Genomic DNA, 27,728 nt, shown 5'->3' with positions numbered 1-27,728 from the left:
GTAGCTCCACCTTCTTCCCTTCCTCTCTCCTCTTGTCACCCGCCCCACTGCCCCCAACCTCAGTCCCTCTGCCAGGCCTCTTGCGCAGAGCTCACAGTGTTCTGCCTGAGTTGTCACCCTCTGCTGTGGTGACTGTAGTGAGGGTTTATGGAGAGAAATTATATTGCCCACCATTCAGGCCTTGCTGAACAGCAAATTAGAGCCAGTAGTAGGTCCATTTTCAGTCCTCATCCTCTCTCACCCCTAAAAGCATGTGCTCCTGGTTTGACTGATTACTGGAATTGCTTGGGTTTTTAAAAGACATAATCCTGGGATCACCCCATAGCCAGTGAATTAGACTTTGTCAGGGTGGCTTGGGAAACTATGTTTTCCAGGGTTTCCTATGATTGGCTACATTTGGGAGCCACTGTTCCGCACTTGATCTTAGCCAAAAGGCCAAGAAGCGATTGGGAGCCACTGTTCTAAAAGGTGATCTCATCTTTTAATCATTTGTCACGAATGATAGAGGCTTGTACACCCTGCTGGTACTTATTTGTTGTAAAATCTGTCAAGTGGTTCCATAAAATGGAATGGTTCTATAAAATCCATCAGTATGAAATCTCATGACATAAGTGAAGCTGAATGCTAAGGATGAATGTATTAAAGACTTTGAAGCAAATGGATAGTTTATCAGATTGGTGTGTTCTTTCTTTAGAACTGCCACGAACCAGACCTTGTTACCGCCATCTATTTTATAAGTTCCATTTTCACTTACACAGCTGGATTGTGGAAGATATACAGAATTATCCAATTAAAGAACTGAATTTGACAAGTGTGTGTGTGTTTAATGACTCCTTGAATATACCATGTTTCTTTCCTTAAATAGCCTTTTAAGGAGCTTATTTTCATCTACTACAAATTTTCAAAGTAGTAAACTGTGACCAGAATGAGAGTTCTTTGGCTTAGGTAACTTTGAGAGTTACTAGTGTATATGATTGGCAACCTTCAGTTTTATCCATGAATCAATCTGAATAAAACAGATGCTTTTCTCTGCCTCAGTACAGGAAGCCACTAGCCATTGCTGTGCACGTCCCAAAAGCTGACCAGTGGGGTGGGAGGGTAATTCTATTGTAATTTGGCATTGATTTCCAACACTCCCGAACTGTGCAAGCCAGAACCTAGGAGTCATGTTGAATTCCTTTTTCAAAACCATCATCTTACCTGTAAGGGCCCTGCCAGCCAGGTCACAGTCTTCGCAGAGCCTGAGAGAGAGCTCATTCCTTCTGGTTTACCATACTACTTCTTGAACCACTGTGCATGTGGTTCCCTAAGAGCCAGTCAGTAATTGTGGGTAGAGAGGTTTTATGTGCTTCCGTTTGCTCATTTCAGTATTTTATTGTCTTATGAATAAACTATTGTGAACATTACTGTTGTAATCAAGAAAAAGGTCTTTAACTTCTATATGAAACATGTCTCTCACTGATAGATGTTGAGTTCATGATAAGGCCAGCTGAAAGGATGGGAATAATGCACTGCTACTGTATTTGCTGAATGAAACATGTATATCGGTACTGTTTTGAGGGCATCCAACATTTATTTCCATAGCCATGGCTATCTTCCCCCCGTCCCTGCCACCCCCAGTTTTATTAAGATATAATTGATATCAATTCAGTTCAGTCACTCAGTCATCTCTGACTCTGTGCGACCCAATGGACTGCAGCACACCAGGCTTCCCTGTCCCTGACCAACTCCCAGAGCTTGCTCAAACTCATATCCATCGAGTTGGTGATGCCATCTAACCATCTCATCCTCTGTTGTCCCCTTCTCCTCCTGCCTTCAGTCTTTCCCAGCTTCAGGGTCTTTTCCAATGAGTCAGTTCTTGCATCAGGTGGCCAAAGTATTGGAGCTTCAGCTTCAGCATCAGTCCTTCCAATGAATATTCAGGACTGATTTCCTTTAGGACTGACTGGTTTGATCTCCTTGCAGTCCAAGGGACTCTCAAGAGTCTTCTCCAACACCATGTTTAAAAGTGTCAATTCTCATATAACATTGTAAAAATTTAAGGTGTACAGGGTTTTGATTTGATACATTTATATATTACAATAGAATTACCACCCTTTTAAGTTCTATTCTCTTAGCAACTTTCAAATATGTGACTTTTTTGTCTGACTCTTTGCTACCCCATAACTGCAGCATGCCAAGCTTCCTTGTCCTTCGCCATCTCTCAGAGTTTGCTCAAATTCATGTTTATTGTGTCAGTAATTATATCCAACCATCCCTTCCTCTGCTGTCTCTTCTCCTTTTGCCTTCCATCTTTCCCAGCATCAGGGCCTTTTCCAATGAGTTAGCTCTATGCATGAGGTGGTCAAAGTATTGAAACTTCAGCTGCAGCAGCAGGCCTTCCAATGAATATTCAGAATTCATTTCTTTTGGGATTGACTGATTTGATCTCCTTGCAGTCCCTAAGGGACTCTTAAGAGTCTTCTCCAACACCACAGTTCAAAAGCATCCATTCTTTGGTGCTCAGCCTCCTTTATGGTCCAACTCTCACATCCATACATGACTACTGGAAAAACCATAACTTTGACTATACAGACCTTTGTTAGCAAAGCGATGGCTCTTCTTTTTAATATGTTGTCTAGGATTGTCATAGCTTTCCTTCCAAGGAGCAAGCATCTTTTAATTTCATGGCTGCACTCACCATCCAAAGTAATTTTGGAGCCCAAGAAAAGAAAATCTGTCACTGTTTCCACTTTTCCCCCATCTATTTGCCATGAAAGTGATGGACCAGATGCCATGATGTTTGTTTTTGAGTGTTGAGTTTTAAGCCAGCTTTTTCACTTTCCTCTTCCTTCCTCATCAAGAATTTCTGTAGTTCCTCTTCACTTTCTGTCGTAAGGGTGGTATCAGCTGCATATCTGAGGTTGTTGGTATTTTTCCTGGCTATCTTGATTCTAGCTTGTGATTCATCTAGCCCGGCATTTTGCATGATGTACTCTGCATAAAAGTTAAACAGGGTGACAATATACAGCCTTGTCTTATTCCTTTCCCAATTTTGAACCTGTCATTCATTTCATGTGAGGTTCTAACTATTACTTCTTGATCTGCATACAGGTTTCTCAGGAGACAGGTGAGGTGGTCTGGTATTCCCATCTCTTTAAGAATTTTCCACAGTTTATTGTGATCCACATGGTCAAAAGCTTTTGCATAGATGTTTTCCTGGAATTCTCTTGCTTTATGATCCAGCAAATGTTGGCAATTTGATCTCTGGTTCCTCTGCCTTTTCTAAACCCTGCTTAAACATCTGGAAGTTCTCAGTTCATGTAATGTTTGAAGGAATTTGAGCATAGTCTTACTAGCATTTGAAATGAGCACAACTGTATGGTAGTTTGAACTTTCTTTGGCATTGCCCTTCTTTGGGACTGGAATGAAAACTGACCTTGTCTGGTCCTATGTGTTGATTATAATAAAAAAAGCTGTGCATTAAATCCCTAGAATTTATTCATCTTTAACTGGAAGTTTGTACTCTAGGACTAACCTCTCCCAATCTCCTTCACCCTCCCAACCCCTTGTAACCACCGTTAGACTCTGTTTCTCCAAGTTCAGCCTTTTTAGATTCCACTTATAAGTGAGATCATATGCTGTGTGTCTTTCTCTGTCTGATTTATTTCGCTTAGCATGATGCCCTCAAGGTCTATTCATGTTGTCTTAACTATATTTTAATTGCTTAGAAGCAATATGAGAATTTACCTCTGCCAAGGATGACAAACCTAGACAGCATTTTAAAAAGCAGAGACATTACTTCACCGACAAGTGTCCATATAGTCAAAGCTGTGGTTTTTTCCACTGGTCACATATGGATGTGAGAGTTGGACCATAAAGAAAGCTGAGCGCCAAAGAATGGATGCTTTTGAACTGTGGTGTTGGAGAAGACTCTTAAGAGTCCCTTAGGGACTGCAAGGAGATCAAATCAGTCAATCCTAAAGGAAATCAGTCCTGAATATTCATTGGAAGCGCTGATGCTGAAGCTCCAATACTTTGGCCACTGGATGTGAAGAACTGACTCATTGGAAAAGACCCTAATGCTGGGAAAGATTGAAGGTAGGAGGAAAAGGGGACGACAGAGGATGAGATGGTTGGATGGCATCACCGACTTGATGGACATGAGTTTGAGTAAACTCTTGGAGTTGGTGATAGACAGGGAAGCCTGGCTTGCTGCAGGCCATGGGGTCACAAAGAGTCGGACATGACTGAGCGACTAAACTGAAGTGAAGGATGGCAGGAAGGAAAATTTCCAAAATAACCAGACTTTTACTGTCTCTGCATTGCACTGGATCTTTCCTGCTGACAAACTTGCAGTTTGTGAAGTAAGTTCATGGAGCATATCAAAGTGTGCAGCAGCTCTACCTACTCCAGCAGATGGTGTGAATGGTTGTCTAAAGTCATCTTAGTTTCTGTCATTATGTCAGTCTGTGGAGTGTTTGGGTTCATGCTTATTTTGGCCAGTTTTCACAAATGTTAGCTTTGTCTTGTCAAGTGCTAAAAGCTGTATGTGGTGTAAGTACCAACAAGATGTGTAGTCCCATGATGGAAATGAAAGTGCCAATAGTGGTTTCTTTCCTCTTTTAATTTGTTTTAATATTGATCTTAGGACAAACTTTTCAGACAAGAGGTAGAAAGCAAACATTTCAATGCCACACTCAGAGCAGAAGCCTTTTTTTTAATTGCAGAGTGTGATTTAGTGTGTTTCTGAAGGAGTTTGTAGCATTACAAACAGTCTTTGCTATGAAATCCTACTCTAGTTGCTTGCCTTTTTTCAGGGGGGAAAAAACCCCACCAACATGTGTATGAGCTCAGTTTAAAGAATCTTTTTTCATTATTAATGAAATATCTCAAATATATAAGAAAAAGTATAAAGAACTTGTTTAGCCAGCATTCATCTGATTTTAGCAAACCTTAATATTTTGCTATAATTGCTTTAAAAATGCATGTAAAGCTCATCGTTATCTCTTTCTGATCCTGTTGCCCGCCCTTCACAAAGTTAACCACTGTTGTGAATTTGTTCTCTTACTCTCATGCCTATATTTATATTTTCATTTTATGTGTATGTCCACAAACGGGTAGTATTGTTTTTATTTCTTCTAAATGGTTATATTCTGGTTGATGGAATAATTAATCAAGTCAGTCTAAGTAAGAAATGGAAAATTTTATTCCAGTCAACCTGAGGATTATAACCCAAGAGACAGTGTCTCAGAGAACTTTGAAAACTGTTCAGAAGAGGTAAGCAGGGTGGTCAGTACATATGTGATTTTGACAAAGGGGTTCATGCAATCAAGCATACATCTTGGTAGAAGGTTACTGTTGCTCAAGAGAAGGAGATATCTTAGTTGATGGTTTTAATGATATTTTTTTAATTTATTTTTATTTGGCTGTGCTAGGTCTTGGTTGCGGTGTGTGAACTCTCAGTTGTAGCATATGGGATCTAGTTCCCTGACCAGAGATTGAACCTAGGCCCCCTGCATTGGAAGCATGGGATTCTGGCCCCTGGATGGCCAGGGAAGTCTGTTTTAGTGCTTTTCTAAGTAAGATGTATAATTGTTCTTCTGATGCACACTTAAATACCGAATATATGTTATTACCAATAATACCGCAGTAAGAATTCTTACGTTCCCTTAGCCACATGAGTTTCTTTAAAGTCTCTTCTATTTTAAGGAAGTAAATCACAGGGTAAAGACTGACGTATTAATTAGATAAAATGGAAGATCTCTGTTTAGTTCCGGCTCTGCGCATGGCATGTAGGTACTGTGTGGAAACTCCAAAGCCTTAAGCTGCAGTACTTACTTCCAAGTTTGGGAGAAATAAGCACGCATAACAGTGGTGCAGGAAGTACGACACAATAAGTCCTGTATGCTGGTTGAGGCAGCTCTAGTGTTAGAGGGTTCAGGCCAGTGATTCAGCTGTTTCTACACTAAATCAGTTGGGCTTATCTTTGTTGGCCCCTTGAGTTGATTTAATTCCAGCCAAGAGCACAGAAGTCTGATGCCTTATTAGGTCTCGTCATTTTCTGTCTTAATTTTGAAAGCAGTAGGCAGACCCCATTCTCTCTCTCCTGTTGCTTAAATCGGGCACATGTTCAGTGTTCCAGGTCTTCTTCTGTCATTTTTAAATGCTGTCCTCCAGACAGTGCATTGGCTGTGCAATTCTTACTTCCTCAGAGATCTCTAATTTTTGGTGCTGATCACAAAACATCCAGGATAGTGCTAATTACTATTACCATTCATGCTAAAGAAATTTCATTAGATATAATTTTCCTTTTGTGTGGAATTTCCCCTAGGAGTTTCCTTCTACCCCTGCAAAAACAGGTCTGTGTTCCTTAAGATATATGTTGTGTAACTAGGAGCATTTGAAGGTGTAAAGATTCTGTAGCAGCACAGAACATGGAATACTTCAAAACAGCTGCTTTGAGTGTGGTTCCAGATGCATTAGCATCTTCTGGGAACTTGTTAAAAACGTAAATTCTCAGGCTCACCCAGACCTTCTAAATCAGAAGCTCTGGGAGCAGGGTTCAGTGATTTTGTGTTTTAACAAGCTCACTGGAGGAGTCAGAACTCCTGGTTCAGAGGGTGCGCTTTCAGGAAGGGACTAAATACTTGAGGGATGGCTGCCCAGCAGGGTTGTTTGTTGTCATTGCTTAGTCATTAATGACATGAGAAAGGTATATTTCTATACATTTTGTGTGTGGTGGTGTTATAGACAGCCTTTAACTTTTGGAGGCAGCTTGGTTCTTTTGTTGGTTATGACCAACAGTAGGAAATAGAAGGCTATAAATCCTTGTTTCCAGGGTTACCTCCTTGCTGCTGATAACAGGCAGGAAATTAAAACAATCTGTGATAGTGTTTTGTTCTTATTTGCTACAGATGGTAGCTTTCAGATATGTTGCAGCAAAACATAAATACATATAGCAGGGAGACTTCATTACTGAAGAAAAATGACTCGGCTGGGTCAAATTTATAGTCTGGGTCCATTTTAATGAAATGGGATATAGGCACCGTATCAGTGTTCCATTAGCATACAAAGCATGACAACATAGGAGGTCGCTGGTTTTCTTCTTTTTGGTTTAGTTTTGAGTATGTAAAACAGTTGTATGATTTCAAGTTCAAAATTATAGAACAAATTTTGTTCAAAGATATCTCACTTCCCTGGTATCCTTTTCCCCTTGTCCTCTTGGTCCTGTATGGATAATCATTTTGTTTGCTTTTTGGCTTATTTTTCTAGTGTTTCTCTTTGAAGATAAATGTTTATGTGTTTATGTTCGTAACTCCTCCTTTTGACTTTTACACAAAAAGTTGCATACTATACCACAATTTTTTTTTAAAGAAAGCTCTATTAATTTGCAACATGTATTCAATAAAATTTACCAACTTTATGTGTACAATTTGAATTTTGACAAACTCATACAGTTGCATAGCTACCAATACAACCAAGGTTTAGATGGTTTTCATCAATCAAACAAAAAATGTCTTCGTATTCTTTTGCAGCCAATCCTCTCTCCCACCTCTATGGTCTCTGATAAACTATCTACCTCCTTTCTATCACTATATTTACTTTTTCTAGAATCTCACATAGTTTTTTTGTGTGTATGTATGTGACTTCTTTCACTTAGTATAATTTTTAGGATGTTCAACCACAGTACACAAATCATTATTTTATCCCATTTTATTGCTGAATAGTGCTCCACTGTTTATACATTACAGTTGATATACATTGTTTTGTAGTTTCTTTTAAACTTTTTATTTTGAAATACTTTTGGACTTATAGGATAATGAAAAGATAGTACAGAGAGAGTCCACATACCCCTCCCCCAGTTTCATTTAATGGTAACATCTCATATGGCCACGGTACAATCACAACACTGTGAACTAAACCACAGGCTTTATTTCAATTTTAGTTTTTCTATTGCTTTCAGTTATTATGTGTCTTTAGTCTCTTTTAATGTGGACAGTTCCTTGATCTTTCCATATCTTTTTTATTTTTCATTTACTTATTTGGCTGCACTGCATGGTTTGTACAATCAGAGTTCCCCGACCAGGCCCACAGGAGTGGGAGTGCAGAGTCCTACTCAGAGGACTGCCGGGGAATTCCCTCTGTGCCTGTCTTTAAAAGAGTACTTGTCTGGGTATTTTGTTGGTTACCCACTCCAGTATTCTTGCTTGGAAAATTCCGTGGAAAGAGGAGCCTGGCAGGATATAGTCCATGGGGTTACAAAGAGTCTGACACGACTGAGCACAGGATGCACATTAGGTATTTTGTAGAATGTCCTTCAATTTGTCTGGTGATTAGACTGCAGTTTCAGATTTTGGGGAAGAACACTACAGAGGTGATGTGCCCTGCTCGTGGTCTTGTGTTCGGTGCTACATAATATCAATGTCTTATTACTCGCAGTTTATTGTGTCAGTTGCTCAACTATGTCTGACTCTTTGAGACCCCATGGACTGTAGCCCACCAGTCTTCTCTGTTCATGGGATTCTCCAGGCAAGAATACTGGAGTGGGTAGCCATTCCCTTTCTTCTCCAGGGGATCTTCCCAACCCAGGGATTGAATCCCGTTCTCCTGCATTGCAGGCAAATTCTTTACCATCTGAGCCACTGGGGAAGCCCCCTATTACTGGTAAAGTTAACCTTAATTACTCGATTAAAGGAGTGTCTGCCATGTTTCTCCATAGTAAAGTTACTGCTTTTCCTTTTCTGTAGTCTGTTCCTTAGAAGCAAATTGTTGCTTTTTAAATTGTGATGTACATCAGTGAGGGCTTTCCAGGTGGCACTAGTGGCAAAGAACCCCCCTGCTAATGCAGGAGACAGAAGAGATGCAGATTCTATCCCTGAATCAGGAAGATCCCCTGGAGGAGGGTATGGCAACCCACTCCAGTATTCTTGCCTGGAGAATCCCATGGACAGAGGAACCTGGCAGGTTATAGTCCACAGGGTTGAAAAGAGTTGGACACGACTGAAGCAACTTGGCACACACACATGCACGTATATCAGTGTGCATGGGAACATAGTTTGGCAACTCTCTTAACCATAATTATAGTCATAGTAATAAAATTATCTACTACTGACCCCACCTGCATATTTCTAAACACAAGTGGATTATCTTATTTAATTCTCAGGATACCCCTATGAAGTAGAAGCTTTTTTCATGACCATTTTACAGCTGAGAAGATTGAGGCATAGAGTGCCTTGCTCAAGATTCAGCAGTTAGTGATGGAGCCAGGCGCTAACATAAGTGTAACTCAAGGGCCAGCGTTTAACACGTGCCATATGGTTGTTGTCAGAACTTAGAAGGGTGTGCTCTCATTCTTTGCCAGAGAAGACAAATGAACACTTCCTATATTTGACAGTTCTCTTTTATTCTTTAAGAAAAAATTTTTTGTTTTTATTTTCAGGAAGATTCCTTGTGTGACTCAAGATTTTAGTCAGCTGTGAGTAGCAGTACCATTACATTGAAATCATGGAGAACTCCAGGATCCTTTGGGGAGCACTGAGAATCTATTTTTGAACTTCTTTCAAAAACACAGCTGAAGGTTAGGGCCTCATATTCAGAATAGAAAACTGCTTTTGGAGAAGGAGTATTTACTTAAAAGAATGGCCCTGAACCTTCTCCTCTCTGGATTTTATCAACGTCTCTCAACAGGGGTGTTGTGTTTATCTGTGTGTCTAAACCCCACATGTTCACTTTTGTTTACCACACTGATGACTGCTCTGCGACACAGTCAGGTGTCTCTCTGAATAGCCTAACACAGGCGATGACAACTGTGTTTAATGATGACTCACTATCAATAATGACTCTTCTAGTAGCGACGGAGCCACGGAAGGTCGGGCTGTGTGGGTGGACATTTTCACATCTCTGTGACTCACTCAGCAGCCTGCCTTTCTGAGGGAAAATAGCAGTCAGTGGCTACAAGCTCTATTCATCTTCTCCCGTCTGTCTCATGCTGTGTGGATTGGGTATCCCCAAATCTCTGAAATCACGCAGCTAGATGACTTGAATATATCCAGTCTGCCGCACTGTTCAGATATGAGTGTAGTTTTTAACAGTAAAGTTTTTGTTTCTAAATGTGTGTTGTACAAAGGAAATTATAAGCAAGGTGAAAAGACAGCCTTCAGAATGGGAGAAAATAATAGTAAATGAAGCAACTGACAAACAACTAATCTCAAAAATATACAAGCAACTCCTACAGCTCAATTCCAGAAAAATAAATGACCCAATCAAAAAATGGGCCAAAGAACTAAATAGACATTTCTCCAAAGAAGACATACAGATGGCTAACAAACAGATGAAAAGATGCTCAACATCACTCATTATCAGAGAAATGCAAATCAACACCACTATGAGGTACCATTTCACGCCAGTCAGAATGGCTGCCATCCAAAAGTCTATAAGCAACTAATGCTGGAAAGGCTGTGGAGAAAAGGGAACCCTCTTACACTGTTGGTGGGAATGCAAACTAGTACAGCCACTATGGAGAACAGTGTGGAGATTCCTTAAAAAACTGGAAATAGAACTGCCTTATGATCCAGCTATCCCACTGCTGGGCATACACACTGAGGAAACCAGAATTGAAAGAGACACATGCACCCCAGTGTTCATCGCAGCACTGTTTATAATAGCCAGGACATGGAAGCAACCTAGATGTCCATCAGCAGATGAATGGATAAGAAAGCTGTGGTACATATACACAATGGAGTATTAGCCATTAAAAAGAATACATTTGAATCAGTTCTAATGAGGTGGATGAAACTGGAGCCAATTATACAGAGTGAAGTAAGCCAGAAAGAAAAACGCCAATACAGTATACTAACACATATATATGGAATTTAGAAAGATAGTAACAATAACCCTCAGAGGAGGCAATGGCACCCCACTCCAGTACTCTTGCCTGGAAAATCCCATGGATGGAGGAGCCTGGTAGGCTGCAGTCCATGGGGTCGCTAAGAGTCGGGCACGACTGAGCGACTTCACTTTCACTTTTCACTTTCATGCATTGGAGAAGAAAATGGCAACCCACTCCAGTGTTCTTGCCTGGAGAATCCCAGGGACGGGGTAGCCTGGTGGGCTGCCGTCTATGGGGTCACACAGAGTCAGACACGACTGAAGTGACTTAGCAGCAACAATAACCCTGTATATGAGACAACAAAAGAGACACTGATGTATAGAACAGTCTTTTGGACTCTGTGGGAGAGGGAGAGGGTGGGATGATTTGGGAGAATGGCATTGAAACATGTATAATATCATATATGAAACGAGTTGCCAGTCCAGGTTCGATGCACGATACTGGATGCTTGGGGCTGGTGCACTGGGACGACCCAGAGGGATGGTATGGGGAGAGAGGAGGGAGGAGGGTTCAGATTGGGGAACACATGTATACCTGTGGTGGATTCATTTTGATATATGGCAAAACCAATACAATATTGTGAAGTTAAAAAATAAAAATAAATAAATAAATAAATGTCTGTTGTAAGCCTGGCTATATGTGACCATGTCCACAGGTTAAACCAGACACTGTTCATCACCCAGAGCCAACCTGAATAGGCACACACATAAAAACTGTAGTGTTAATTTCCTTAGGAAGGGAGGAAGGCAACTATTTAGAATGAGTCTGATGCTTGCATACAATAGCTAGAAAATATTGTAAGAGTAGAAAATTATTTGGGATAGTAATAACAGAGGTCAAGTTTATGGGTATCTGGATATAGCTTCAGAAGTCAGAAAGCTAATGTCATATTATACAGAAGGATATGTTGGATCAGACTTTATTTAGTCAAAATAAAGGGCAAAGGTTTTCAGAGCCTGCCGCAGCTACCTGGAAAAAAAGATGGTGTTTAATCTCGTTATTTTAACTTTTTATCTCATTATTTTAACTTTTTCTCATATAGAGTTTTCTACATGTTCGTTATAGACAAAGTGTTAGGTACAAGAAGATGTAAGGTAGAAAGTGAAAGTAGCCTATTTCTATCGCTAGAAACACCTATTCTTTTGTTTTGCATAATTTATCTCCTTTCCTCCCTCTTTTTCTCTCCCTCTCCTATGCTGCAAATACACTGGTAATCCTGCATTTTTAATGTAGTACCATATCCTAAGGATTTTCTATGATTTAAAGAAAAAGACTTTGCTAATTTGGTGGGAGAAAAATAGCTAGTTTTTATTTGCATGCTGTTCTTGTTTTAGTTAGGATTAACATTCTTGATTGTCAATTTATATGTACCTATGGAGTGCTAACTTTTCTTTTCTTTATTTTACTGTAAAATTGGAAACATTACTAAAGCAAGCCTCTGATTTCAGATGTCCTAAATGATGCTATATTTGATGAAGACCATGATGAGATGGTGATTGTGAAGGACATAGACATGTTTTCCATGTGTGAACATCATCTAGTTCCTTTTGTTGGAAAGGTAAGTTTTTCTGTGTTGTTTCATAACAATGTTTAAAAGCACAATGACAGTTTTAAAGTTAGATAATTATATTTTAAATTGTCACCTGGTAATTCCTAATATCCCAGATACACATGACCATCTATTCTTTGTCAGCCCAACTAATTTAATGGCTGGAAATGAACGAAATAGAAACAAGTAGCAGAAGGCCCTCAGGGCAAGCATTTCATAGTAAATACCATGTTAATAGGTTAAAATAATGAGATTAAAGACCATCTATTTTTGTAGGTACCTGCAGCAGTCTCTGAAAAACCTTTGCCCTTTATTTTAACTAAATAATATTTGATCCAAGCTATACTTTCGTATAATATGACATGAGCTGTAATGATTGCAGAATTTCTTGTGGCAGAGGTTATAGTACTAGTGGATTTGTTTCCAACCCTTTTAAAATATTTTAGGAAAAATGAATCTGTGACCTAGATAATGTTAATGTTGTAGTTAAACATCCCTCTGAGAACATGTGGGTTACCAAGAGTTGTCCTGTTCTCTTCCCTCCTCCCATATCATAATTTTTTTTTTTTAGTTTTTAAATTTTGGAATGGAAGACTTATATGAAATAGTGGTATAAATATACCCATCACCTAAATTTAATGTGTTAACATTTGCCTCACATTTTTTGTTAAAGTATTTTTTTTCATTTTTGTAGAAGTGAAACATAGGAAAATGTACACCCCATTAGGGTAATCCCCTACTACCTCACACATCAAGAACTAGAACACTATCAATGTCTTGAAAGCTCAGCTTGTGCCCCTTGTTAATCCCCAGCCCATCTTGTCAGCACAGTATATGGATTTCTAACATTATAGACTGATTGGTTTTGCTTGTTTTTCAACTACTGTATATAAATAGGTGGAGTCTGCAGCATGTACTCTTTCGTGTTTGGCTTCTTTTGTTCTACATTGCAGGAGTTATCGATGTTACTGCCTGTCATTGTAGTTTGTTTATTTTCATTGCTATATATAATTCCTTCGTACAAACATACCATAATTTATTGTCTGTTTTTGGTGGATATTTCTTTTTTTCCTTTCTCTCTGTGTTTGAATTTTTTGGGTTGGTGGTGGTGGTGACTTTTTTTTTTCTTTTTGGCTATCACAAACAGTACTGCTACCAGCATTCTTTTGATGTACAGATGCATCATATTTCTTTTTAAATTTTTTATTTTTTAATTTTAAAAAACATTTTATTTATTTATTGGCCACATCATATGGCTTGCAGGATCTCAGATCTCCAACAAGGGATTGAACCCGGGCCATGGCAGTGAAAACCCAGAATCCTAACCACTAGGCAACCAGGGAACTCCCTATTTTTTTACTTTAAGTATAGTTGATATACAATATTATATTAGTTTCAGGTGTACAGTAAAGTTGTTCAGCTATATATATGTATTTTTCAGACTTCTCCATTATAGGTTACAATAAGATACTGAATATATTTCCCTGTGCTATACAGTAAATACTCATTCCCTATCTATTTTATGCATAGTAGTTTGTATCCTAATTTATCCCTCTCCTCTTGCCTTTCCCTTTAGTAACCATATGTTTGTTTTCTATGTCTATTAGTCTGTTTCTGTTTTGTATATTATTTTTAAGATTCCACATATAAGTGATACCATATGATATTTGCCTTTCCCTTTCTGACTTATTTCACCTAGTGTTCTCTAGCCCAATCTATGTTGCTGCAAATGGCAAAACTTCATTCTTTTTTATGGCTGAGTAATAGTCCACTGTACACATATAACTGGGCTTCCCTGGGGGCTCAGACGGTAAAGAATCTGCCTGAAATGTGGGAGACCCAGGTTCAATCACTGGGTTGGGAAGATCCCCTGCAGAAGAAAATGGCAACCCACTCCAATATTCTTGCCTGCAGAATCCGACGGGCAGAGAAGCCTGGCAGGCTACAGTCCATGGAGTCACAGATTCAGACACAACTGAGCGACTAACATGCACACACACACATATAACACATCGTCATAAACCAGTTGTATCTTGATGGGCACTTGAGTTGTTTCTATGTCTTGGCTATTGTATTAATAAATAGTGCTGCTGTGAATATTGTGATGTTCATGTGAATAATGCTACTGTGAACATTCTTTTTGAATTAGAGTTTGTATCTTTTCTGGATGTATGCCTGGGAATGGGGCTGCTGGATGATATGGTAACTCTAGTTCTTTTTTTAAAGGAACCTCCATTCTGTTTTTCTGTCGTGGCTACACCAATTTGCATTCTCACCAACAGTGTAAGAGGGTTCCCTTTTCCCCACACCCTGTCCAGCATTTATTATTTGTAGACTTCTTGGTGATGGTCATTCTGATTTATGTGAAGTGATAGTTTGTTGTGGCTTTGATGTGCATTTCTCTAATAATTAGCATTTTTTTGGTGTGCCTGTTGGCCATCTGTATGCCTTCTTTGGAGAAATGTCTGTTTAGGTCTTCTGCCCATTCTTTGATTGGATTGTTTTTTTCAATATTGTATTGTATGAACTGTTTGCATATTTTGCGTATTAACCCCTTGTTGATCCCATCATTTGCAAATATTTTCAGTCATTACGTAGATTGTCTTTTTGTTTTGTCAATGATTTTCTTTGCTGTGTAAGAGCTTGTAAGTTTGATCAGGTCCCGTTTGTTTATCTTTGCTTTTATTTCTTTTGGGAGACTGATTTAAGAAAATGTTGCTATGACTTACATCAGAAAATGTTTTGTCTATGTTCTCTTCTAGTAGTTTTATGGTGTGTCATGTCTTATACTTAGGTCTTTACACCATTTTGAGTTTATTTTTATTTATAGTTGGAGGGAATGTTCTGATTTCGTTAATGTCCATGTAGCTGTCCTACTTTCCCAACACCATTTGTTGAAGAGACCTTCTTTTCTGCATTGTATATTCTTGTCTCCTCTGTCATAGACTGACTGTAAGTAAGTACACGGGTTTATTCGGGGGCTTTCTGTCCTGGTCCACTGATCTCTGTGCACTGGAGCTTTGTAGTATTGTCTGAAGTCTGAGAGAATTATGCCTCCAGCTTTTCTCTTTTCCCTTGGATTGTTTTGACAATTCTGGGTCTTTTGTGGTTCCATATAAATTTTAGTGTTACTTGTTTCAGTTCTGTGAAAAATGTAAATAGGTATTTTGATGTTTACAAAGAGTTTACAAATTTGGAAAACAGCAGTGGCCACAGGACTGGAAAAGGTCAGTTTTCATTCCAATCCCAAAGAAAGGCAACGCCAATAAATGCTCAAACTACTGCACAATCGCACTCATCTCACACACTAGTAAAGGAATGCTCAAAATTCTCCAAGCCAGGCTTTAACAGTACGTGAACTGTGGACTTCTAGATGTTCAAGCTGGATTTAGAAAAGGCAGGGGAACCAGAGATCAAACTGCCAACATCTGTTGGATCATCCAAAAAGCAAGAGAGTTCCAGAAAAGCATCTACTTCTGCTTTTTTGACTATGCCAAAGCCTTTGATTGTGTGGACCACAACAAACTCTGGAAAATTCTGAAAGAGATGGGAATATCAGACCACTTGACCTGCCTTTTGAGAAAATCTGTATGTAGGTCAGGAAGCAACAGTTAGAACTGGACATGGAACAACAGACTGGTTCCTAAAAGGAAAAGGAGTACGTCAAGGCTGTATATTGTCACCCTGCTTATTTAACTTATATGCAGAGTACATCATGAGAAATGCTGGGCTGGATGAAGAACAAGCTGAAATCAAGATTGCCGGAAGAAATATCAATAACCTCAGATATACAGATGACACCACCCTTATGGAAGAAAGCAAAGAAGAACTAAAGAGCCTCTTGATGAAAGTGAAAGAGGAGAGTGAAAAAGTTGGCTTAAAACTCAACATTCAGAAAACTAAGATCATGGCATCTGGTTCCATCACTTCATGGCAAATATATGGGGAAACAGTGGCAGACTTTATTTTTGGGGGTTTCAAAATCGCTGTGGATGGTGATTGCAGCCATGAAATTAAAAGACACTTGCTCCTTGGAAGAAAAGCTATGACCAACCTAGACAGCATATTAAAAAGCAGAGACATTACTTTGCCAACAAAGGTCCTGTTTAGTCAAAGCTATGGTTTTTCCAGGGAAGCTATGGGCTTCCTTGTTGGCTCAGAGGTTAAAGTGTCTGCCTGCAATGCAGGAGACCCAGGTTCGATCCCTGGGTCGGGAAGATCCCCTGGAGAAGGAAATGGCAACCCACTCCAGTACTCTTGCCTGGAGAATCCCATGGAGGGAGGAGCCTGGTAGGCTACAGTCCATGGGGTCGCAAAGAGTCGGACACGACTGAGTGACTTCACTCACTCACTTCACTCATGGTTTTTCCAGTAGTCATGTATGGATGTGAGAGTTGGACTATAAAGAAAGCTGAGCACTGAAGAATTGATGCTTTTGAACTGTGGTGTTGGAGAAGACTCTGGAGAGTCGCTTGGACTGCAAGGAGAGCCACCAAGTCCATCCTAAAGGAAATCAGTCCTGGGTGTTCATTGGAAAGACTGATGCTGAAGCTGAAACTCCAGTACTTTGGCCACCTGATATGAAGAACTGACTCATTTGAAAAGACCCTGATGCTGGGAAGATTGAAGATGGGAGGAGAAGGGGATGACAGAGGATGAGATGGTTGGATGGCATCACCAACTCAATGGACATGAGTTTGAGTAAACTCCTGGAGTTGGTGATGGACAGGGAGGCCTGGCATGCTGCAGTCCATGGGGTTGCAAAGAGTCGGACCAGCTGAGCGACTGAACTGAACTGGGGATTGCACTAAATCTGTAGATACGTATTTGGAGGCATTTGGCCATTTTCACAATAAAAATCCTTCTAACCCAAGAGGATGGATATATTTCCATTTCTTTGAATCACCTGTCCTAGCAGCACTCGTCCCACGCACCCCTACCTCCCTCAGCAAGCATTTTGGACTGCGAAGTGTGGAGGCCAGGTGGAGCCAGTGCCAGTCTCTCTTCACTGACTGCTAGTAAGCTACATGTATACATTCCTTGCGACCAGAGTCCAGGCCGCTCCAGCCCATCTCTCTATTTGAGCAGACCTCCCAGTAGGCAGCGGACCCTGCAGGGGGAGGGTCTGCACCTGTGGACCTTCTTTCCTAGGGGCACTGGCCCTGATGCCTTTTTTTTTTTTTTTTATAATCAGATCTCTACCTGGTTACATGGGGATCTTTCTTATAGCTTTGGTTATATAAGAAATCTGTCAGTTTCTAGTTGGTTTTCTGTGTGAATTGTTCCATGTGTAGACGGATTTTTGATGTGACTTTGGGGAGTGGGGGAAGCTGAGCTCCATATCCTCCTCCTCTGCCATCTTGACCCACCTCTCAAATGCATTTCTTTAGCAGTATACCTAGGAGTGGAACTGCGGATACAGGGTATACCTGTGTTCAACTTATTAAATCTGACTTTTAGTTTTCCAAATTGGTTGTAACACTTTGGTACAGTTTACATTTCATTTACTCTAATGAGTCCTCATCAACATTTGGCACTTTTAGTGTTTTTAAGTTTAGTATTCTGATGTGTGTGTAGTGGCATCTCTTTTTAAACCTTTTATTGTAGAAAATTTCAAACATATCTAAGAATAGGTAGATTAGTATGTAATATTCCATGTTCCCATCAACCAGTTTCAACAGTTGTCAGTAAAGGGCCAGTCTTGTTCTATTAATATATACATCCCCACTGGATTGTTTTGAAGCAAATCCTATATGACATTTTTTTTCCTGTAATTTCTTCCAGCATATTTCCCTAAAAGATAAGGATTTTTTTTTTGAGAAATATAACTCTGATTGGATTATCAACCTTAAAAGTTGGCAGTAAGTCCTTTAATATATTAAAGTATCTTAGACAACAGGACTGTTCACTACTAATTATTAATACACATCTCTAGAATATTCTTACTTAGCCATAGTAGCACTACAGTAGACAAAAGTGTGCATGTTCTAGTTACTTAGTCATGTCCAACTCTGCAACCCCCATGGACTGGAGCCTGCCAGGCTCCTGTCCATGGGATTCTCCAGGCAAGAATGCTAAAGCAAGTTGCCATTTCCTCCTCTAGGGGATCTTCCCAACCCAGAGATTAAACCAGCATCTCTTGCATCTCCTGCAGTGGCAGGCGGGTTTTTTTTTGTTTTTGTTTTTACCACTGTGCCACCTGGGAAGCCCAGACAAAAGTAACAGTAATTCCTAAATAGCATCTAATAACTAATCCATATTATATTTTCTCAGGTGTTTCAACTGTCTTGTGGTTGGTTGGTTTAAACCAGAATCCAAATAAGCCTTATACATTTGGTTGTTACGTATCTTAAGTCTCTTATTTTAAGATAGTCTCCCCTGACAGCCACCCACCTGTCCGCCCTAATGACATTCTCTTACTCAACTAACTAGGCCAGTTGTTCTATAGAGCCTCTCAGTTTCTGAATTTGCTCTCCATTCAGTCTTTGGATTTTTCTATATACTAGATTCGATCTAAAACTTCTTAAGTTTAAAAATATATTTGAATAGAGTAGTTCACTGGGATGCTGAGAACTCTGTCCTCCATCATATCAGGAAGCATATGTGGTCTGGTAGTTCCACAATTAATGATGCTGGGCTGTGACAGTAGGGTTCAGGATTTTAAAAAATGAGGGAACGTGTGAGCTCATCACTACCTTTTAAGTGAGAAAATTAGGCCTAGGAAGCTATGACTTGTCCAAGAAGACATAGGGAGTTAGTGATTTGGCTGGGGCCAAACCCAGGAGCCTGATCCTGTACTCAGTCTCTCTCCACTGTATCCTTTTCCTTCTGCTATGATTACCTCTGTGTCTGTGTTCTTATTAGCTCTGTTTTTGAACATATTATTCAGTGATGATTGTCTAAAGTGGTCACTTAGATGATGGGATCTTAAGGAAGACTAAAAATTTTGCAAACAAATTATAGCTCTGCATATAAGTATGTAAATCTCGATGATACTTCTGTATCTTGGTTCTATGGGGAAGCTTCCACTCTAATTTTTCTTTGTTATACCCAGTGTCCAGGTGCTACATAATTTTTTCTTTCTGCTGACCAGGAAGGTGATGAGTTGGTATTCTCAGACTCCCAAAGCACAGCACCTATACTAGGACTAGTGACTAATTAGTTATTAAAATGACTAATTACTGATTATTCAAGTGTACAGTAGATATTAGGTGAACAAATGCAACTAAGGCTGGCAAATTGTCATGCAAATGAATCAGTCATTTTATATTAGGTAAATTGATTGCCTATAAATGATCATTTATTAATCTTTTTGGAGAATTTAATGTCCTCTCATACTTAGCACTTGACTGAAAGGTAACATTTTCATGCTAGATATTAATCAGTCCTCTTTTTTTTTTTTTTTTTTAACCAGTGCTCTTTAAGATTATAGAAGTGGCTTTGCTTTATAGTAGGTCCCACAAGAATTTAGGACTTAGGATTCAGGTTCATCCTGAGTCCCAGCTGTTAACTGTGTCCTTTTTTCCCTGTCAGGAGGATGGTGTTCTCCAGCAGCTTAGAAATGGGGCTTCCCAGCACGACAAAGGGCATGGGTACCCTCTTTCTGTGCAACAGAGATCTGCAACAGGGTGGGATTCAAGGCCACCATGATGTGTGGAATGGCAATATTTATAGTTACAGTTTCAGCCATTTAAAGGAGGCTTTCTTAACTACATTTTAATGTTGCTGTGGGATAATTTGCGCTTTCCTGAGAAAGTTTCCTCTCAACAGAGGAAGGATTTTAAGAATTGTATCCAGAGTTTAACTTCACCAGGAAATACCACGACCATACTTCAAGCTTGTCATTTTATTAAAAATCATTCTTATTTCCTTTTTATTTCATTTATGTACTTTTTAATTATTTATGCAAGTGCCTCATTTTCTATCTTAAAGTATCTAGATGTTTTAGAAATATGTTTGCACTGTGCTGAACCACATAGTAAGTTACTGCATTATTTCCTTTTACCACAAAGAAGTACTGTGTCTCACTTAGTTCATGATTTCTGTCTCTTCTCTGAAGGTCCATATCGGTTATCTTCCTAACAAGCAAGTTCTTGGCCTCAGCAAACTTGCTCGGTAAGTATGACTGTAGTGAACAAGAGGACAGGTTTATAGGACCTGTCCCTGCATGGTGAGAATCTTATCAAGCTTTGTCTCTTGATCCATGTGGATCTCACTTGGAAGGCACATTCCAACTTACTTTATGGTTGCAGAGATAATACATAGACACACATATATACATATATATAAATATATATATATACATAGTCTGTCTAAGACATACTTAGAGGGCCTGAAACACAGATGCCCTTTTCTTTTCACTCCCCTGTTGGCCTGCCTTCCTTCTCCACCTCCCACCTGCTCAGCCTTGAAGCCTTACCTCATGCCTTTCTCGGCAGAGCCTTCCTAACTGGAGAGGCCCTGAAGGTAAGTACAGCTCAGCTCCCATTCTTTAAGGGTGGTTTAGCTAAGAGGGGTGAGAGAGGAAACCTGGGCAGAGGTGTAACTGCACTGCACTGCACTTTTGACTTTTAAACGAACCACCTTTGGCCTCAGCCCTGCTTTCCACTGTGCCTGGGTACCTCCATGCCTCTCTCTGGGTCCTGCAGGGCCAGTTGGTTCACTTCTGGTTCCTTTAACTCTTCAGATCCAAGACTATGCCTTTCTTGACTTTTTCACTTTCTTTTTCCCCCCTCAGCTCTATTCTGAGATAATACTTACTCTCCTCTGTTTCTGTTTGTGCTGCAGTCTTTTTTCTCTCTCTTTATCCCGTGGGTTCAGGCCTTTACTACCATTCTTAAGTTTTAGGAAAGAAGTGATATACCAGCATGGTCACCTGTGCTTAGCTAGAAGTCAACCTGAGGGTTAGTGTTTATATATCTCTGATAGGAACAGTGAAATACTGGGGGCCAGACCTAAATACCCTTTTGTGTAGTTTTCTTGTATTCCTGGGTGATGAGCAGATACTGTAAGGTGTATGTATTGGAGGAGGGTTAAAATGAAGGAGTAGGTAATGAAATGCAGTAATTGACCTCCTCCTCCTAAAAATAAACCAAGCTAAGTTTGGATAACTTGACTGAGGTGAAAGCGACCATATCAAAATTGAAATAAACATACCTTTGTGACCAACCGACTATCCTGTGGCTCTGATATGTTCCTGCTTCTTGTCTATTTAGATGATCGTGAAACGGTGGCTCAAATCCTTTCCAGTTCTGTGTTGGACGCTGTAAACACCACCCCAGCAGTCCGACACCTGCTCTCCACAGCTGTTCTTTTCCCTTTGTTTTCACTTCCATGTTCTTACTTATTTCTTCTAGGGATTAAGGAGAAAGTAGGTAGAAGAGAGAATTTAACTTCCCTAGTTTCTGACCTCATTCCTCAATCTCACAACCAGACAGGGCTCCTTGGTACCATGAAAGGATGTACTTAAATCATAACTTTTGCTTTATTGCAGTCAGGCTCTTAATACAAATATGCAAGCATGTTGGTGTCTTTCAGTGATCTGTATCCAATGGCAGTGCCAAGGAGTGGCTGAAAAATAGCACTGGTGGTGGTGGTAGGGTAATTCACCTTATTAGAATTTCTATTAGCAACCTCCTCACCAATAACTTACTCCCAAATGATAAAGTTATATCAACTGAGTACGTGTCTTTATTATAATTGGTTATGCTTACTGTTTTATAATGCATAGTCTAAATTCAGCAGGCTTGCTGTGCAAATGCAGTGGTAGGCCCAGCCCCCTGGTACCCACGTTTCCAGCAAGATTGCCAGTCCTAGACTTCTTATAGAAATCCTGGCCCTGCTCCCTCCTGTATTAGACTCTCTGTGTGTGAAAGGTGTAAAATAGATAGTTTTTATACTGTAAAAAGCCTGGCAGACCACACTAGACTGTGGTCTTAATGTAAGCAGTCTTCTCTAGAAGACCTCACTGTGTGTAGACCATGGGCAGCACCTTATAAAAATGAGTGTGAGAGTGATCTAGTGAGGTCCTGGAAAAAGTGGTGACTTGAGGGTGAACGACAATAGCCTTTGGTTATTTCCTTTTCTAATGGGAGGAAAAGCTCTCCAATAATTAAGCTTTTATGAACAATACAAAGGAGTTAATTATTAGCATGGGGATTTGTCCTTACACGAATAGGATTAAAACGTAAGACACCAAAAAAAGGAACCAAAGAACTGAGTGTATGTTAGTTTCAGATATTTTGTAAAGATTTTAAATAAAGAATCTATTAAATAAAACAGAAGGCTAAGATATTATCCAATTGCTTATTGGATTGCTTACCCAACTGCTTATTCCTTATAAGAAGTTGGGAATATTTAGGGAATGAAAGGCTAAGATATTATCCAATTGCTTATTGGATTGTTTACCCAACTGCTTATTCCTTATAAGAAGTTGGGAATATTTAGGGAATGAAAGGCTAAGATATTATCCAATTGCTTATTGGATTGCTTACCCAACTGCTTATTCCTTATAAGAAGTTGGGAATATTTAGGGAATGAAAAGGAATAAAGCTGAATGTCTTAGAAAATTTCACCGCTCATTTTAATCTTGTATGTGAAGTTTGTTATATGCTTGCCTTCAAATGAATGACCTTTCATTTCCAGGGAAGTCAAATATCAAACAGTAAAGCTTTAAGTAACAAGAAAATGCCAGAAGTAAGTTGATCTGGTTTAACCCTGGTAGAATTCTAGAGTAAATTTAGTTTGAATAGAAATTCCGTCTGTTGCTGAAAATCCGTTGTAGATGTATTCGTTTTCTTGCTTTAGAATAATTGAGTGAACACAATGAATTGTAGTGCCTCACGTGGCTATGGTTCAGCTGTTGGACAACTACTGTGAAAGGACACTGTGCCAGTTACTGTGGTTGCTAGAGAGAAGTAGGACATGGCCACTACCCTCTAGGAGAGCCAGCAGGTGCCACAGGCTCGCCTGGTTAGGAGCCCTGGGTGCAGAGGACCCACGATGGCTATGGCCTGGCAGGGTGGAGGAGACCTAGGGGCGGAGGGCTGAGCAGAGTTCTGAACAGAAGAGAAGTGCCTCTAGGTATAGTTAATGAATAGCCAAAGGCAAATCAGAGGGTAGGAGCAAGGCATATTCCAGTGGATGGGCAGCAGGTCGATTGATCCAAGAGGTTCAGACTGGGAGATAGTTAACAACGGTAGATTAGATTACAAAGGGAATGTTTTTTTTTCTCATTTTTCTCTTATAAAAGTAACGTGCCAGTTAAACTTAAATACAAGTGAATGAGTAAAGGGAAAACATTTCTTTCCTATTTCCATTCCCCACTAGAGATCTTTCACTATCCTTCTGGAAGATTTCAGTGCAAACATGTGGCCTTAAAACTACTCGCTAAATAAGACAAAAGGGGATCATGTCCTACATTCACTACTACTTTTTAAAAAAAACTTAAAATTCCTTGAAATTCCTTGGACATCTTTTAGTCTAAAAAGTCCAAGTTCCTTTTAATGGCCACATTGTATTTTTAAAAAATTAATTACTTTTGGCAGAGCTGGGTCTGCGCTTTGGCGAGCAAGGGCTGCTCTCTAGTTGCAGCGAGCAGGCTCAGTAACTGTGTCACAGGGGCTTAGTTGCTCCATAACATGTGAAATTTTCCCGGACCAGGGATCAAACGCATGTTCCTTGCATTGGCAGGCAGATACTTAACCACTGGACTACCAGGGAAGTCCAGTATTTCTTTAATATAATTCACTTAACCAGCCTTTAAGCCTACAGCTTGAGACTTGTCAAAAATGAGGGAAAAAACTGTTGGTGGATACATTTTATCTATTTCCTTACTTTTGTCTATAAGATTACAATAAGATTACTGGCTTGAGAGTAGCTAAATTGTTTATATTACCAAATTGCTCTCCAGAAAAGATCCTACAGATCTGTACTCTGATAATAGGTTAGCGGCATGTGTTCTTCTACTGTTTTGCCAACACTGGCAAACATTCAAGGGTCTGAAGTCCAAATAAGGTAAGTAAAAATTGGTACCTAAGGTTTTAATTTGCACTTAGAGTGAGGTTGAATTTGTTCAGAAACTTTCTGATCTTAGTTTTTGCTAATTTTTCAGTTAGGTTGCTTGTCTTTTTATTACTGGTTTATATGAGCTTTCTGAATAGTAAAGCTGGGAATCATTTTCCAGGCTTATCATTTGTCTTGTTTTCTACTATCCTTTTTCACGAAGTTTAAAACTTGCATAGTCATAAATTCATGTTTTGGGGGGTTATTTTTATGACCTTATTTTTATATGTAGATCTTTGCTATATGTATTTTGGGGTGAGGAGTGAGGAGGAATCCCCTTCTTGCTGTTGTATGCTCACTGACCTCCCATACCACCCCCGCTTCCCTCACATCACCATGCTGCTTGCTGGCTATCCTTACTGCTACTCTTGGGACCTTGATGTTCCTCCTGGATTATGTTTTAAACTCCTAACTCCTGTCCTCACATCTCTTAGGATCCTTAGCTCCGCTCTCATGTGCTGCTAGAATGTTCTTTCTCAAGTGTGGGTTTGATAGTGCTTCCCCTTCATAGCTCTATAGCTCTTAATAAAGTTCAAGCTTCTTACTTTAGCTAAGTCCCACCATAACCTGGCTGTGTTTCTTGCTGTTCTGTTCCTTTTTTCTCTAGCCACACTTGAGAATTTGTAGCCTGGTATCAAGTCTAGCTTGTCAAGTCAAATTATATGAAGGCATCAGAAACACTTCTAAGATTTGCAAAGCTTAAATTATACCATCCATGGGTTCTTCCTGTAAAAGTATCACCAGATTACTTTCCCAGTTGCCAGAGGAGCAAGAGGAGAGAAAGTATAATACAGAGTTATTATATTATATATATTATTACATATAATATATTATATATTATTATTATATATAATATATTATATTGTAATACAGAGAAAGAGACCTAGCACAGATCTTATAAGACCAGTAAGTGTGTGCATGTTCAGTCATGTCTGACTCTTTCGCATCTCCATGGTCTGGTAGCCTGCCAGGCTCTTCTGTCCATGGACTCTCCAGCAAGAATATTGGAGTGGGTTGCCTTTCCTTTCTCCAGGGGATCTTCCCAACCCAGGGATCAAGCTCGCATTTCCTGCATTGGTAGGTGGGTTTTTTTCCACTGAGCCACCTGGCTCGTTGGATTAAATGTATCCAACCCTATCCCCCCTTTAAAAAAATAAAATGCTAATTAAAATTAAGGCAAAATTTGTCAGAGGGGATAAAGTGGGTCCTCTTATTTTGAGAAGGTTGTATAATAAAAGTGGTAATGAGGACTTCCCTGGTGGTCCAGTGGTTCAGACTCTGTGCTTCTAATGCAGGGGACATGGATTTGATCCTTAGTTGGGGAACTAGAATTCCACATGCTGTGTGGCTTGGCCAAAAAAAAAATTAAAGGTAGTCATGAATCATCATCAAATGGAAACAAAACATGAACTGGCTGAAATGCATAGAGCAGCTGACAAACCTGAAGGAATAAGAACACTAATTACCTCCCAACCTTTGATATGGACAGAAGGATCTACTGGAGTGGGTAACCTTTCCCTTCTCCAGGGAATCTTCCCAACCCAGGGATCAAACTCAGGTCTCCCACATTGCAGGCAGATTTTTTTTTACCAGCTCAGCCTCAGGGAAGCCCAAGAATACTGGAGTGGGTAGCCTATCCCTTCTCCAGGGGATCTTCCTGACCTAGGAATCGAACTGGGGTCTCCTGCATTGCAGGTGGATTCTTTACCAACTGAGCTATCAGGGAAGCCCTAAAGGATATACCATGTCGTCTCAATAGATGTACAAAAGCATTTGACAAAATTCCATGTCCATTCATGATAAAAACTCAAGAGTATAAAGGCAATATACCTTATTGCCTTGTATAGTAAAGGCTATATATGAAGTAAAGGCTATGTATGACAAACCCCCAACTAGCATCTTACTCAATGGTGACAAGCTGAAAGCATGATCTATCATAATTGCTTATAAGTTTAATAATTTTATCTGGAGATGAGAGGTTATATAACCAAACATATTCTTTAAAAATTTCTTAAAAACTTACTCAAAGATTAAAGAAAAAGATGGATGGGAATGAGCCAAGCATTAGAAACCTAGATAAGCTAGTAACCATTAGGAAAAGTAAAATTAATATTGGAAGAGGGGTGGCAGAGAAGGGGCTAAACCTAGTTAGTGTAGTTGGCATTTTTTCAAACTTTAGCATAACCACTGACTTTCATGTTAGTAATTCAAGAGTGTGAAAAAACCTAAAAAGCTGTATTAGATAAAGCTACCTATACCTGATGACAAAGCCTGACAAAGCTGTTTAATTATAGACTAATCTCAATTATGAGTATAGTCATAAAAACCCTATCAAAAAACTTTTATCATCCAAGGAGCTTTACTTTAAGAATACAAAAGTAGTTTAGATTAAAACTGAAAACTGTTGATTCCAGTAATATGGTAAACTAGATTGTAATGATATCTTGGTACAGCATACTTATATATCTTGGTATAGCATATGATATAAGGTGTATCAACATTTCAGTCATTGGGGGAAGTATAAAGCAGGCATCTCTGATGGTGGTCAGTGGCCACAGGGTCCCACATTGCTCGTGGATGGCCACCTCAGGATTCCCCCAAAACTTTGCAATCCCCATCCACATTCCCTGATATCTCTGCATTCGTGGTAGTTTCCTCGGCCTTGACTGGCTTGGCAGTTGTTGGGCTGCACCCTGCAGGCCTGCAAACCTTGCGATTGCCCAGCCTCAAGACAGAAGAACAAGCCCCAAAACAGCAACAGAGATATCAACAGTTTGGTGCACAGGGGAGCCTTATGAGTTCAAAGCAAAGTCCTGGAACAACACCTCATTGTGCACAGCAGCCACCTTAGCTACTCAGGGAGAAGCAGGCTACCATTTATAGAGGGAATTGATGTCAGGTTGGCTCATCAGTTACCAGGGAAACCAGCAACTGAGTGTTGGGCAAGCACAGAGGCAGTTACCGATTAAGCTCTGTAATTAAGAGAATTGGATAGTCATGTGAGAGAAGCAGGGCCTCATTGAGCAGACGTCCAGAAAGCAAGACTACAGCCATCTTGAATGGCCTGACAATACACTAGATGATTCTCTTTAATGCTGAGAAGACAGGGATTCCGTACCTATTTCTTACTTGAAAAAGAATAAACTAGGAATAAGAAATTATAAACTGTGGGTATAAGACCCCTGTTTGACACATACTCGCATACACACACAGTAGACGGTCAATAACAAATGACGCTCTTTCAGC

At 39.7% G+C, this 27,728-nt stretch overlaps 1 protein-coding gene across 2 annotated transcripts in view; it reads left to right on the top strand.

The window, feature by feature from the left end:
* GCH1 (GTP cyclohydrolase 1) overlaps positions 1-27,728 on the top strand; it is a 61,417-nt gene that overhangs the window by 23,438 nt on the left and 10,251 nt on the right. For both annotated transcript variants that reach the window (XM_070797629.1, XM_070797628.1), the window contains exons 2-3: positions 12,319-12,428; positions 20,479-20,534. In XM_070797629.1, the coding sequence (XP_070653730.1) occupies positions 12,319-12,428; positions 20,479-20,534 (166 nt within the window). The remainder of the gene's footprint in view (positions 1-12,318; positions 12,429-20,478; positions 20,535-27,728) is intronic.

Source organism: Bos indicus, chromosome 10 (assembly GCF_029378745.1).
Source record: "Bos indicus isolate NIAB-ARS_2022 breed Sahiwal x Tharparkar chromosome 10, NIAB-ARS_B.indTharparkar_mat_pri_1.0, whole genome shotgun sequence".
NCBI lineage: Eukaryota > Metazoa > Chordata > Mammalia > Artiodactyla > Bovidae > Bos > Bos indicus.
The sequence above is the reverse complement of the archived record's forward strand: the minus strand, read 5'-3'. Positions and strand labels throughout refer to the sequence as shown.